The following is a 15,788-nucleotide window of genomic DNA, read 5'->3' as shown; positions in this document are numbered from 1 at the left end:
AAGTTGCTTGGATAGCAGGGCGGTGGTCTTGGCAGGGATCAGGTCTAGAGGACACCCTAACTTAACTACTTTTAGTAGAGATTCTACCTCCTCCGGTATGAGAGCCGGGAAGTCCTCCAGTGTTAAGGCATTGGGAGTAATCTGGGGAGGGTCTATTTTAGGGCCTGTCCGGGAGCCTTTAGCTGAAGTAATCTTGTTGTAGATCATTTCGATTTTCTGGGTTAGAGGATTTGCTATGTTGTCGCATAAGACTTGGGAAGGGGCCGTTTCAGTGTTGCACGCCTTAGGGTTAGTGTAAGACTTTAAAACCTGATATAGTGTTTCAGGGGAGTTCTCTGCTAGTTCGAGTTGCAATGCGATATGCGTTTTCTGAGCGGTTTTCAGGTTTTTATGGTATTGTGCCAGTGCATGCTTGAATATTTCTTTATCCTGCAAGTCATGGGTAAGGCGCCAGTGTCCAAGTTTTTTGCACTGACTTTTTTCAGTCCGGAGATTGGGAGAGTACCATGGTGTTTGAAGGCGTTTAGTGAACGGTGGGTACAGTTTCAAGGGGGCTAGGAGGTCGACAGTGTATTTCATACTAGCATTGAAGGAGGCTGAATGCTCCTCCGCACTATCAGAGTCAGAATTCTGATGTGGTATGAAAGTATCTTGGAACTGTGTAGGCGTGAGTTTGTGCCACTGTCTGTACCTCCTTATAGGGTATGGTTTGAAAGCTGTGTTTTCTTTAGGGCCGTTAATTTGGAATTCGATCAATGAATGATCTGACCATGTCAAAGGACAGGTTGCTCCACAAATAATATTGGGGGGGTTGGTTAGAATTGGATCCAACGTTTGCCCTGCCAAGTGAGTGGGTTCATTATTTATCTGTTAATTCGAGTGTGGACAGGTCTAGTGAAGAAGCTTCTATGTTAGCAAGATTATAACTGTGCACATTGAAATCTCCAAGAAGTAAGAAAAGTTTCTGGTCGAAATAACATGAGGAGAAATGAGATCCATGAGTTGGGGGGTAAAATTGGTAAGTGGTCGAAGGCTCCTTTCCAACTAAGTTGTGAGTAGAAGTCAATTCTGAAGACTAAAATCTCCAATATGTCATTACATAGTTGGTCTAAGATGGAGATTTTAATGGAGTCTTTATAGTTGATAGCTAATTCCCCCCCCCCCCCCCCCCCCCCCCGCAGGGTCTATCCCGTTTTTGAATGTGATAGCCGTCAGGAAGCGCAGGGTTTAGTCCAGCTTTCAGTCAGAAACCCAATATGAGGGAGAATGGAGGAGAGCAGATCCCAAATATTAACTGCATGTTTGGGCAATGATCTAACATTGGCCAGGAAACAATTCCAACCTCCGTTGTTGTGGTGGAGGGTGTGAGGGGGACCTTCCTGTTTCCAAGTGCAGTGTTGTTGGTTAAATCCCGGGTCATCTGTTGTTTTATTAGTCTGAGACAGTGTGAACATCATACTCTGGAATCTGCAAGTCCTGCATGAGAAAGGTTCTTCTACGCCTGCTGGTGTGGTGCATGCAGTGTTTACTGGATGTCTGGGAAAATAGTTGTCTCTAATCTTTACCAACTCTTGGCTCGAGTAAATAAGAGGGGCGCCAACACTATTTGCTAGATTGGAGGACAAACCGTCAGGGGTTCTGGCTCCTGGCGCCGTCCAGGCGAGTCGAGCCAGGCATCTGTTTTTATAGAAAGGCAGGCAGCTGAACTGCTAACCTTAGCTCTAATGTCCGGCAGAAGTGCTCCTGGATCACTTCCGGTTGATATCAACTCCCTCCATACAATCGGAACAGTCCGCGATGGAACGGGGAGGCACCCAAGTATAAGCAATGTGTGCAAGTGAGGAAAGTAAGTGAAATAAAAATTTTAAAAATAGAATTTTAAAAGCGTTCGAGCACATTGAGAATTCATTGCAGCTCTGATATTCAAGACAGTTTCTATATGTTTGCATCTCTCCATGGCTAGAAAGGAGGTTGGCAAATCTTAAAGTGTATTTTTATATGAAACTATGCTGGGTGACTAGGGTAGAACGCATTGGTGTAATACAAAACAAGTACAGGATTATGGTGCATCTTGTGTTTGGATTGAGAGATTACCATTCCTCCAGTGCCACACTAATGCATCCGATTTAATTATTTTGGCTCAGTGGGGTGTTCTAACTCTGTTATGTGCCAATTACTCTTTGCAGTTTCAGAGCCCTGTAGGAAGCGAGCTATCTATATACTATACCAAAGTAAGGTATAGTGTGCACAGAGTCCAGGGGATCCCCAAAGGCTTACAGAGGTAAAAGTAGATAATATCTACTCTCTATTTGTGGTAGTGTGGGTGAGCAGTAAGGCTTTATCAAAGGGTAGTGTTAAGCGTTTATTTTATACACTCAGGCAAGAAATGATGTTGCACACACACAAGCAGGACAGGAAAGTAAAATTGTAATTTACAAAACAGGTTGTTAAAAATAAGCAAGCTGGATGAAATAGACTTTGTTACAGGTTTGTAAACTATTTCAAGATAATAGGTATTAGTAATTACTTTGTGATTACTTTTCAGATTACTCTTTAGAGTACCTTTTAGATTACTTTTTCTACTCAGTGTGATATGCCTAGATATCACACTGGGACATTTCCTAGACAAAGATAAGCAAAACAGTTTAGCATTAAAACACAGTTGCTTAGGTTGTCATACAATCACAACTCAACACTTGAATCTTTTCAGAGGTAAACAGTAAATGCAATCCTATGGAGAAAACTGAGGTTATCAGTTTGCAGGTGAGCAATTGGTCTTTAGGATTGGGTTTCTGGGGTTAGAACCAGGGTTACCCTAGGGTCAAGGATGCACTCAAAAAGCACCCTCAACATCACTAGGTTGGCTGGGTGCAGAGTGCTGAGGCCCAATGTGAGCCTATGGGGCTAGGGGGACGTTGGTTGGAGGCCCCTCTCGGGCAACTACAGGGTTGAGGCAGCAAAGCTCCTAGTGTTGAGCTCAGGGCAAAGGAGGATCCGAGTTAGCATGCAAGGTTCACCCACAGGGGCAGCAGGGTGCTGACTTGGCATCTGGTGCCCTGTTGGTTTCAATGGGAGATCTCCAATAGGAACAAGCACTTCAGGTTCAGGCAGGGAGGTTTCCTGGAGGCGACCACCGGTTGGAGGGGTTAATTGGGATGCAGGGGGTTGCCTGGACACAGTCGGTTGGGCCACCCAAGACTGTAGGGCTTTGGGTGCGGGGGTTTCCTTACCAGCTCTAGTCGCGGTCGGGAAGGGGGGGCCTCCAGATAGAGGCTGCAGGTGTCGTTGGAAGGCTTGAGGTAGGTCAGGGATCACCAGATCCCAGGTCAGGATCACTATGGAGACCTCCTTGTGGTTTTGGGCCCCTCAAACTCGTGCCATGGCCCTCGGGTGCAGAGTGGTGCTTATGGGAGACAAAGTCTTTGTAGGAAAGGCAGGGCAGGTCCTCTGGGTCCTGGAGGACTGCTGGCTGCAGGATACACCGGGATTCCCCTGGAGCAGGTCGAGTTTGCGACAGGCCGGTAGGGCTGGGGCCAAGGCAGTTGGTGTCCCTCTCTTCTTCCTTCAGCATGGCTCTTCAGTCCTTCTCCTTCTTGCTTGTCTGAGGAAGCAATGTTCGGGGTTTCCCCTAAATACATAATTTAGAGGTGTTTCAGGTAGGTACAGGTGGGGACCAATGAGTCCCTTCCTTGGGGTGGGTACACAACCTATTATGCCACCATCCAGTGTGAGGGGCGCATAAACCTCTCTGGTTGGCTGGATCCCCCCATCTTCAAGATGGCGGCGACTGAGCGTTTTGCTTCACATCGCCTCCCCCACCTGAGGCGTAGAGTTGGCAAAGGCGGGCACACCTCTCCTCCTATCTTGGTTTTTCTGCCAATTCTCCAGCCCAAAGTGGGGGATCAGAACCAGTGGGGGTCAGTTGCTGGGAGCAGTAAACGTCTTGGTCAGTTTACAAAGGCGGCAAGCCTTTGAAGCTTCCCCTTCGTGGACCCTGCCCATCCTGGGGTTGAAGGCTTGCCATCTTTGCCCAGGATGTGCTTTGTTTCAGGACCCCGAGAGCGGGAGTCTCTCAAACCAGGGGTCCAGAAACATGTCTGGGGTGGCAGTTGGCGAGCAGCCACTCTGCCAGGACACTAGAACTAGGTCTTTTTTCATGGGGCATCTTTAAGATGCCCTCTGAGTGCACATGGCTTTAAATCCCACACTGATTCTGGGTTTAATGAGCTGAGAAGTTTGATACCAAACTTCCCAGAATTCAGTAAAGCCATTATGGTGCTGTGGAGTTCGTAATGACAAACTCCAAGAGCATATACTCTTTATGACTTTACTGCACTTAGAATGTCTAAGAATGGGCTTGGACACTGTCAGGATACAGGGCTCATGCACCTGTATTCTTACTAGTGGTATAGTGCACCCAGCTAGAGGGGTGTCTTAACTGTACCACAGGCAGTGGGTGGTTGGCATTGCACACAGGTTTGTGTGCCATGTCGACTCTTCACTTTCCTATGCACCAAAACATGCAGCCTGCAAGGGCCATGTGTGTGTGTTAGACCTAGCATTTCTTGGCGTGATTACCCCAGACTTTTTGCCTCTACCTCTTCTATTTTTGATGCTGTGATGGATTTAGTGTTGCCAACTTAGATGCTTTGGGCCGTTTGCCACTACTGATCAGTGTCAACATGCAAGAGCTCCCTGTGTAAAGTGTAATGGTAATTGGATGTTCATGATTGATATGTTTGCCTTACTAGTAAAGTCCCTAGTAAAGTGGACTATGTGTGCCAGGGCTGGTAATGCAAATGCTGCTAGTTGGCCTGCAGCACTAATTGTGCCACCCACACAAGTGGCCTTAAAGAGAGAACTCAGGCCTGCCACTGCAGTGCCTGTGCGCAGTTTGTTAAACTGCCATGTTGTCCTGACAAGTGCACCCTTCCCTTTCTATGCGCATCAGACACCCCAATGGTAGGTCCAAGGTACCCCCTTAGCAGGGTGCAGTGGCTGTGAAAGGTAGGACATGTACTAAGGTGTGACCATGTCCTGACAGTGAAATAATCTCCATGTAGTTTTTTACTGTTGAAAGGCTATCTTGCCCATAGGATAGAATGGGGAGGCTGTGTAATATGTTTTCCAGCCTATCTTCCCAAAGGCGTAAGATGGAGAGGTAAAGTTTAGTGTGCCTGAACTCACAATGTAATAACATCTTTTTATGAGGGTGGTGTTTGCATTGTGTGTTTAGAAACCACTCTTTTAGAAGTGCCTGGGCTTTTGTGCTCTAACATTTCTGTGTGCCTGGTTGTGGATTGACTGTCTGGATTTGAAAGTGGTAGGATCTGGGGAATGTCTTGACCCAGTGGAAGAGGTGAGACAGCAACAGGCTGACCTGCATCTGGAGTGTAGGGGGGAAGAGCAGCTCCTAGAGGTGAACAGGCCTGGGTTGCTGCCATAAAACAATGGTCCCATCTCCTGCTGAGTGATTGAGAAACCAGACCCCCACTAATCAAAGGAAGAAGGTGTCACTGGCAGGGAGGCACCCAGAACTGGTTTGAACAGGGGTCAGTGCCCCCCTGAGCACAAAGACTTCAAAGACATTTAGGGGTATGAGAGCTGAAGCCCCTGAACTTTGGAGATATGGATTGATCAAGACTGAAAAGGATTAAACCTACTTCGTGGTCAAGAGGAACCTCTGCCAAGAAAGAAACAGCTGAAGAGACTGAAGGAAAGGACTGACCCTTGCTGTGTGTTCTGGGGCTGGCCTGCAGTTTGCTGCTTTAACCAAGTAGAGACTAAAGGGACTTTGCTGTGTGCTGTGTCCCCCTGATTGAAAGGACTTTGCTGTGTGCTGTGTCCGGAAGTAACTTGTCCCTAAGGGCCCGAGGTGAGCTAGCTCCCTATTGCAAAAACTCAGGAACACAAAAGTTTCCAGGAGAGTCTCAGCAACGCTGTGTGCATGTGCTTTTTGCAGCCTGAGACCCTCGTAGAATTGCCCTGTAATCGTGGGCACCTGAAGTCCAAGCGATTCACAGCGACGCTGTGTGCGTGTGCTTTTTGCAGCCTGAGGCCTTCGTGAGGATCTTCCTGTGATTGTGTGCACCGGAGTCCAAGTGAGTCTCAGCGATGCTGTGTGCTTCGTGCTGCCTGAGACCTTCGTGAGGAGTGCCCTGTGATATTGCACAACCCAAGCTCAAGTGAGTCTCAGCGACGCTATGTGCGTGTGCCTTGTTGCAGCCTGAGATCTTCGTAGCACCAGCGGCCCGGACCGGCAGCCCCAGAGGAGCTGTGCCGCCGGCCTGAGTCCGCCATTGCCAGAGCGGGACCTCGAACCAACCCCGTCGAGGGAAGGCCCGAGTTCCACTGCCCGGAATCCACAAAGATTGCATCGGAGGAGAGGAGAGCGAGATCGCACCCCCCAGGTAACCTGTGTCGCCGCCTGGGGTGGGGTGCGGGCTCGGAGAGAGATGCCCTTGGCCGCTCCCATTCCTGCAGACCAAGCCTCTGCTTTGGCTCGTATTGCGGCCCGTATTTGCAAAGGAGTGGAAGTACCGGGGCCGGAGTGCGGAGCTGCACTTTGGTTTACACCATACCCATGTGGAGGCATCTGTTGACATAAGCTGACCACGAGTCAGTACGAGTGGCAGAGAGACCGCCTAAAGCTCCGTGATCGGTGCTGGAGTGTATTACTCATTGCATTATTTCTGCATTACGAACTACCCGATTGTCGTTTTACACATTGCATTATTTCTGCATTACGAACTACCTGATTAGTGTATTAAGCATTGCCTTATTTATACATTATGAACTACCTGATTGTTGCATTACGCATCGCAATATTTCTGCATTACTAACTGCCTGATTGTTGCATTACGCATTGCACTATTTTTGCATAAGGAGCTACCTGATTGTTGCATTGCGTTAAGTTGCATAACGAACTACCTGATTGTTCCGTTACGCTTTGCATTATTTTGGCATTACGAACTGCTTGATTATTCCATAGCATACTGCATTATTTTTACATTGCAAAGTGCTTGATTGTTGCATAACGAACTGCATTATTTTTACCTTGCTAAGTGCTTGATTGTTGCATAGTGAATTGCATTATTTTTACATTGCAAAGTGCCTGATTCTTGCATTACGAACTGCATAGCATTGCATTAGGACTGCAGTTGATCATTTAGAAGTGCTCATTAATATTGCCAGAACTTACATGGGCTGGCTGGCCTAACAACCGGCCAGGAGGAATATTACAAATACGCATATGTTGGATTTATATCGTGTGGTCTCATCGTATATCGTTTTATATAAATTTATACTCGTTTTTATGAAACTCGTGTGGAGTCCATTTGTAGTGTCATCATTGGGTTACTGAGAGCGTGGTTGCAAATACTTTACACACTTGCCTTGAAGATAAGCCTGGCTGCTCGTGCCATGCTACCAAGGGAGTGAGCGGGGGCCATCTGAGAGGGTGTCCTTCCTTTCCCTGACGTGGAAGCAAGGGTCCCTATTTGGCCTAAGGTACCTACCTCAGCCAACTAGCAACCCCCAGGTCTAACAGTGTGTGTTAAGGTACAGGGCCTCTCGGTGACAGAATATGTGCTGCAATCCTTATAGGCCTTCCCTGGTCATAGTGCCCTTGGTGCCCATGATACCTTTCAGTAGGAACTTACATGTGGCCAGAGAGGTGCCAATTGGGGGTGCAAAGGTACAGTTTTAAGGAAAGAACACAGACCCTGAGTACTTGGTTAGTAGGACTCCAGGGCTCCCTAAATAAAAGAGAATCAACATCACGCAAAAAGTGGACTCAGACAAGACGGAGGTCCTCATCCTGGGCCTCTCGCCCTCCGCCTGGGACGACTCCTGGTGGCCCTGGGCACCGCACCCAAACCGACGGACCACGCACGCAACCTGGGCTTCATCCTGGACTCCTCCCTCTCCATGACCAGGCAAGTCAACGCCGTCTCCTCGGCATGCTTCAACATCCTACGCATGCTACGGAAGATCTTCTGGTGGATCCCCACCGAGACCAGGAAGACCGTCACCCAGGCCCTCGTCACCAGCCGACTGGACTACGGCAACGCCCTCTACGCCGGTACCACCGCCAAGCTCCAGAAGAGACTCCAGCGGATCCAGAACGCCTCAGCCAGACTCATCCTCGACATCCCACGTAACTGCCACATCTCCAGACACCTGAGAGACCTGCATTGGCTCCCCGTCAACAAAAGAATCACCTTCCGTCTCCTCACCCACGCACACAAAGCCCTCCACGACCAAGGCCCGATCTACCTCAACAACCGAATCAACTTCTACGCTCCCAAACGCCACCTCCGATCAGCCAGCCACGCCCTCGCCGCCGTCCCGCGCATCCGAAGAGCGACAACAGGAGGGAGGTCCTTCTCCTACCTGGCCGTCAAGACCTGGAACTCCCTCCCGACCGACCTGCGCCTGACCAAGGACCACCTCTCCTTCAGGAAGAAGCTGAAGACCTGGCTGTTCGAGCAGTAACGAACGGCACCCCCCCCCCCCCAAGCGCCTTGAGACCCTACGGGTGAGTAGTGCGCTCTACAAATGCTTTGATTGATTGATTGATTGACAACCATGCAAAAATGGGCCCTTTCCTACAGGCCCCATCAACCATACTAATACTTCTCACCAAGAAGCCAACTAGTTGTAAACCAGCCTCTGTGGTAGATATCACAGGCTTTAGATATGCTCACTGGAAACTACAAGTTTCTGTGCTATGTTATGCACATTTTGTAGGATATTTCTAATAAGTTTATGGTACCATAGGTAAGTTAGATCATGGTTATGGGTTATTGTTGACAGTAGTTGTGTTCAGCCAGATGACTGTTATACTTCATTGGTGTTAGGTGCTGGTGATAGGAGCATGTGTGATATTCTATCTAATATGCGATGTTGGGCTGTCCAGTTGGAGAAAGGTCTACTGTGCATGCCTTTACATACATCACACAAGTCAGTTATTCCGTTCCTATCAAAATAATTATCCATTCACCCATATCAAGGTACAGGCAGCGGAGGAAGTCAGTGAGTTCTAGGAAAGGAAATGTTTGACCGATCCACAAGAACTGGTTAACTTAGCAAGTATAGTATTACATAGCAGAAACTATTTATGAGGTCCTCCAAAAAAGATGTTCAGTTCCTAGGAAAGAAAGTTTGTTCGGTTCACCATGAAGTAAGAAAGAGTGAGGAGTTATTGGGAAGAAAATATGATTTAACTTCCTAGTGCCTTGGACTGTCTTTCAAAGGCGCAAGCTGGGCAAAGAGCAGAAGGTATAGGTTGTTTTACGCTTTAGTAGTTGCACATGCAACTACTTAAATTGTTCTTTGTTCTATTGTTGTGTTGTCACGAGGTTGTAGTGCATTACCAGCCCCTTCACTCGAGCAGGGAGCAGAAGCGGGTGGGGGAGTGGCATGAGGGGATGGAGTGGCATGGGGGAACGGAGTAGTTACTGGCCGATCTTCTCCGTTCCTTTGGCTTCCTCTGGGGGGTGGGGGAGGGGTCACTTCGGATGCCGGGTTTTTAGTGCACCCCCAGGCTGGAAAGTAACCATGTGGAGTTGCATTTTACAGCCCAGGCAATGGGACGTCAGTTTGCAAGTATATTCTTTTCAAGCAACCCAGGACGTGTGCCTTGTTCTAGGTTCGACTAACAACCTGTCTGTACGTGCTGATGTTGTGATACATTTTTGTTCACTTTTCAGGTGTTTGGCAGCCAGCTAATCCCTCCAAATGTACATGTGCAAAAAGCAACAGTATTCCTGAACCCCGCAGCCTGCAAGGGGTAAGTTCTTCTGGACACCACTGAGAGCAGCACTCCTGAATTCCAGGCGCATTTTGTAAGCAGACTTTGGTGCAACTAACTTCTCTCCCTCCTTCCCTATGTCTGCCAAGTCTGTGGAAATGTATTTTGTGAAAAAATGACAGATAGCTGTATAAGCATGTGAACTGTAGATTTTCATTATGGAATTTATAACACACCCATTGAGCTACTTAAAGAGTCAGAGTTGTACCTAAAGAGCTAACTTTTGGAGTTCTGCTTCCGCTAATATTAATTCAGATGTTTTGTGTCCCTTGTTTAAAGCAGTTACTTGGTTTTACAGCACATGATCTCCCATAAATGAGGTCAGCGCTTTTTTTTTTCTAATTGCACACCAGCGAAGGAGGGCAATACACTATAAAACGTGCAAGGAGACAGGTATCTCAAAAATTACATGAAATGGTTTCAAAATAACATTTATAACCCCAGAATACCACACGTTGAAGGTCTGAACATGCCATAAAAAGGAGCAGAAAAGAATACTTTCATTGATAGCAAATCCAGTATGTACCATCGCTTCTCCCACAACAAAGACAAGCGAACCCTCAGACCATCTTTACTGACCCTCTCCACCCATCAGCGTCTTGAGGATACCCCCAGTAGTATCACCAATAGGACTTCGGTATACAAAGACTTCAAATTTTCCAGGAAGACTGTGATTGGGAAACGTATATTACTTCTGTTGGGACAGAAACGTCCCTCCCTAGAAGTACTTTTTTAGTAGCTATAATCCACACTAAATGTGAGATTTATAAAAAAGCAAATACATACAAAATTAATTAAGGTCTTGTGAGCCCCTTACGCTCCTGGCCCCAGGGCTAATGCACCTTCTACTCTAATGATGGCTGTGTTCCTGACTAGCAGGCTGCCCCTCTGCTTTGTTCACCCCTTCCCACCAAGCCTGGGTATCTCTCCAATCTTAAAACAGACTGTCCCCTTCAGAAAAAAGTAGCTCCCACAAGTTGCCTGCGTCTTTGCAGCAAGGGTGCCCTCAGACAGTCATAATTGTGACTTCTGGGCTCCAGTGCCTCAGTACCTGCCTCACTAATGAGAACTACTGCCTTCCGAAATGGAATCCTTCTCTGCCCCTTGTTAAGTCCCCCATCCTCCTTTTAGCCATCTCTCCGAAGCCTAACCTAAAATGTCTCCTCTGCTTCTATGTTCCTCTCTCTTGGGCCATTGGTCCGATACCCAAAGCAACGCTGGTAAAGCAAAGATGCACTGAACCCAAATACAAGCAACAAATGGTTGTAAAGCAGACATAAAAGGGGTTTAGTTGTGCCCTCTCACCTCAGGGCCCTGGTGCCACTGCACCAATGATGCCTACTCCCCTTCCCACTCAACTTGACTCCTTACCAGCTGCCTTAGGTTCCCTAGTTGGTTTCCATGACGCAGACAATACAAACCATGCAGTTGTTGATTGACAACAACACGTTCCTGATTGTCCCATTGAGCAGAAAATATTTCACTTTTATTTCCTGTCTTGCCCTTTTCTTTTCCTCTTGGGATTTCATAAAGCCTTATTGCTTACCATGAGATCCTGATTGTCCTACTATGTAAAGTTGCTTTTGATAGTGACTAAATCGAACTAACTAGAGAGAATTAAGTACTGTAACACTTTGTGGCATGTAGGTCCAATAGCACATCTTTTATTAAAGAGCTTTCCTGCCATTGCTGAAGAAAGACCAGTTCCAGAGTTGTTGAGCAAGTTCTTGGTTTCCATAGTTGATGCTCCAGGTAACCGAAGCGCACTTTATAGACAGCTGGACTGGGAAGTGATCTCTCAGACCTTCAAGGAAATATTAGTGAAAGGAACAAAAATGGAAATGTTACATTACATTAACTGTCAAAAGTGCTTGTTTAGGATCACTGGGTTACTGAGAAGATGCTGTAGTAGTAAACATAGATAAATAACTTTACATCCTGTGCGTAAAAGCATTATGTAGGTAAGGTGAATTGAAGGAGGTTTATAGGGCCTGTATCCTCTAAACAAAGAAGGGTGCCTTGCAGCATATTACAGACCGAATGGTTCTCAATTACACTTTACTTCTGTACTGGAGAGAGTTGTAGATGGAGATTTACTGATATTGTAAACATTCTGATGGTTGACAGAGAGCGAAGTTCCCTAGTGTGTGGTGGAGTATTTGGGCAAATACGTCCCTCTGTAGTGTAATAATCAGATAAAGTCAAAAGGCCATGCCTGTGCATAGCACCAAAACAGGCTCTACATCTTTAGGTCTCGCCTAGAAAGCACAGGCGCTGTCTTTGAGACAGGTGGTATTCGGCTCTATGGGCTTTGAACACGTCTAGCACTTTCGATTGGTTATTTTCGTCTGACTTCACAAATTCCTTCATTTTCATTGGTTAATAGTATACATGTATCCCTCCTTTTGGCTTTTGTTCCACCCTGCAGACTGCCCCTGCCCCATGGATCCTGTCTCTATTGGCCATATATTTTAGTTTCAGTCTACTACCTTTTCTTCCCACTCTCTCCTTGCTGGCGCACGGTGCTGCTCCCAGGTCACTTAATCTCCCGTGCCCCCAATACCACCACCCGCCCCTCGCAGCTTGTTTTTTTATGCAGTTTTCTTTGCTTGTTTTTTTATACAGCATGATGTAATTGAAGGTATTGGAGCTCTTATTTGAGCACCAGTTACATTAAACGTCGGCACGTTGATCTTTTTGGTAGGCTTGGGGAGATTACGTGATTTGCCCAGAATCACAGGATGTTGAGCTGACACCGAGACTCAAACGTGGTTCCCCAGCTCCAAAGTTGGCGCTCTGGCTGATATACAAGTCCGAGCCATTACACTCTTACTTCGAGCCTTGCTTTCTTCAGCTGTCTGACTAAAGGGTGCTTTAAGCACATCATGCCAAGTTGTAGCAAGGATGCATGTGCCTGCTGGGGGAGGTGTCCATCTCTAAACTTGTTGATCTCCAGCACTTGTTAGCACTGTCTGGGCATAGGTCGCAGCTCATTAGAACCAGTTCAACACCCAAAAATAGCAATAAGCGACAGAAGGGTGGCCAGTCAATCTTCGCAAAGGGCATTCACTGTGCGGAAACACGTCACTGTGTTTTTAGTAACTTTTGAACTGTTTGGGCTGGAAACTTTTTTTTAAATCTGCATATTATGCATCTGATGATGGATTATGTGGCTAATCCATAATTGTGTGAAAAATGCCGTTACTGCACATTTTGCCTTTTACGATGGTACTGTTAAATTATATTGCACAACTGTTCACCAAGATAAAAGTTACAACCCCAAAAAAATTAATCACATATGTGAAACCTAATGCATTTACCAATGCTTGTTGTTTCAACCCCCCAAAACCTAAATCTGTAGCCTAGCGCCTAGCACCTACCTATTTGTTTTTTACGTCGCCAAAAAGGCAAAGCTGTCCACACAGTTCCACAGCTTACAATTCAACTCCACACATTTACAATCCACACCACATAATTCAACACCAAACCACATAATTCAGCTCAACAACACAATGACACAGCACACCACATATATCCAAGCCACATCACAGAATTCCACATCATGCCACGAAATTCCACAGCACACCACAAAAACTCCACTACATACCACTCCATGATTTACAATCCCACTCCACATAATTCACTAACACTCAGTACCACATAATTACTTTCCACATATTTCCACTGTACACCATGCCACATAATTCTGCTATCCAAATCCATTCCAGGCCACACAATTCCACAACTAACAATTCCAGTCCAACTCGCATAATTCCACTATACACCACATACATACACTCCATAACACATGGGTAAAACACATTGTCATGTACAACTTCAGTAGCTCCAACTCAACCAAATGCGAGACCTATTGAATTTCCAATGCTTGTTTTTATAAGTAGAGGGTAGCGTGCACAGCCAAGGGCGACCTGTTAAAGAGCGGAAACACAGCATGGCCCATTAACGATGACCTCATATGAATCTTGTATTTATTTGACCACTATGAGGTGAGAAAAGCATGTCTCTCTTCCAGGAATCGCATAAGCAAATGAGGAGGCAGATAGTATGAACACTAACAGAAAGAGGAGTTCCAATTGGAACACCTGTGTCCAGGGAATACGTGCAGAAAAAATAAGGGGTTGTGTGTAAATAAGTGCAGAGAAAATAAGGGTTTGTGTGTGAGGACATTGACCAAAAGAAACATTAGTATGTTAGTTCAGTCTATGGGAGCTGAATCTAAGGGGATACTGCAAGGGAATTAATTACTAAGGATCCGCAGTGAGACTACAAATCTCAAGTGACTGTATGAAGTTTAGCTCCCGAGGATCATTACTGAGACTAGGAAGTGTGCAGCCACCCTCTTATACTGTGGTGAGTAAAAAGCCTAACTTAATAGAATGTTGGCCTCTAGAAACAGAGCTGAATCCACTCAATCCATTGCTCTCAAATCATACTAATGTCACTGTGCCTGGGGTAGTGGAACTGGTAACATGATCACAGGAGCAGCTTGTTTGTAGCAGGATGACAGACTACTTACATGAGTCCAAGAAGGCTGGAGACAGGAAAAATTGCGACGCCCGTGTACGGTGCCTTTTGACTACCCAGGGATAAGCTAACAAGTCAGAGGCTGGTAATGGCCCACCATTGGAGGCCACCTCTCTCTCTCTATTAATTCTCACTGGGCAATTTCTCTCCTCCAGGAAAGCAAGGAATCTTTTTGAAAAAAATGCTGCTCCGATTTTACATTTGGCTGGTCTGGATGTGACGATTGTGAAGGTAAGAACGATGACCCTCTGGCAACTTTATTTTCACTCTCCAGTGCCCAGATTTCCTCTACCTTACCATGCTCTGCTAAAGTGTATCCATATAAAAGGTTCATGTCTTGGTTTTCGTTTCATAAAATAATCTGCCCAGGTGTATTAATGGCAGTGGAGATGCTATGCTAATTTCCTTTAGTTCTGATCCAGTATCGGACTTCAAGTTTCTGGTTTATCTTGTTCTTTGTCTAATAGATCAATCTTTATGCCCTCTTTAGAACCCAAGAACGTTTTAAGCTGCTGCCATGCACTAAAACTATTTATAAAACTGCTTGCGTGGACGTCCAAAATAAGTATTTTTAAAGATCATTTCAGGAGCAGGTTCCTTCCAGCAGTGGAATTCATTGGGGATTGTATTGTGATCAGTGGGTTTGATTGTCCTCCTGGGTAATAGCAGTTAATTCTAACCTGCAGGGAGCAAGTGGCTGTTGACTTACTCAAACTTTTTACTTTGACTCCATTGTGTTCCAGTGAAAGACCTGTCTCTTTACTTTGACTTTGATCCCCTGCTTGGACTTTCTCTTATGATTTGGTAATTTCCTGCTCTCTACTTGTGATATGACATTTGGATCTCTTTATCTTTCAGACAGATTATGAAGGGCAGGCAAAGAAGCTTCTAGAGCTACTGGAAATGACCGACCTCATCATAGTTGCTGGTGGAGATGGAACACTGCAAGAGGTTAGAGTATGAACCTGATCGTTATGGATATAGGTCTAGTGCTGCTGCAGACTTTAAGAGATATTGGTGCAATGTGGTCTGTTGTGTGTCTGTGGGGTATGGCAGTGATGGAGAATTCACATAATTCTTTCAAATGGCCCTGTTCTGTTTCCCTGTCAATAACGTGTTGATTACATCACTGTTTGTTCTTCATCTTTGTGAAATCTTTTCTGTCTTAGAAGAGGAAAATAAAGTATTACACTGTTAGGTTAGAGTGAAAACTATCTACCTAGAAGGCAAGTGAAAACACAGGTCTGAATGACACATACTTCAGTAAGGCCCAGGTCCGATCGTATCAGAATGCTTCAAGGCTAACATTGCCACTCCCCAATTTGGATAAGTTGACAGTAAAAGTTAAGATGACCATGATCTTGTCTCTTATCCATAAAGACGTAAAGGGTGTGTGATCAGATTTCTGGTGACAGCTGATTAGACTAGC

At 46.0% G+C, this 15,788-nt stretch overlaps 1 protein-coding gene across 1 annotated transcript in view; it reads left to right on the top strand.

Annotated features, from left to right (window-relative positions):
- Positions 1-15,788, top strand: part of AGK (acylglycerol kinase) — a 187,675-nt gene that overhangs the window by 21,018 nt on the left and 150,869 nt on the right. Inside the window, exons 3-5 of the mRNA XM_085652021.1 lie at positions 9,714-9,793; positions 14,515-14,590; positions 15,218-15,310. Of these exons, the coding sequence (XP_085508147.1) occupies positions 9,714-9,793; positions 14,515-14,590; positions 15,218-15,310 (249 nt within the window). The remainder of the gene's footprint in view (positions 1-9,713; positions 9,794-14,514; positions 14,591-15,217; positions 15,311-15,788) is intronic.

The sequence above is a fragment of the Triturus cristatus genome, chromosome 4_1 (assembly GCF_964204655.1).
Source record: "Triturus cristatus chromosome 4_1, aTriCri1.1, whole genome shotgun sequence".
Classification (NCBI taxonomy): Eukaryota; Metazoa; Chordata; class Amphibia; order Caudata; family Salamandridae; genus Triturus; species Triturus cristatus.
The sequence above is the reverse complement of the archived record's forward strand: the minus strand, read 5'-3'. Positions and strand labels throughout refer to the sequence as shown.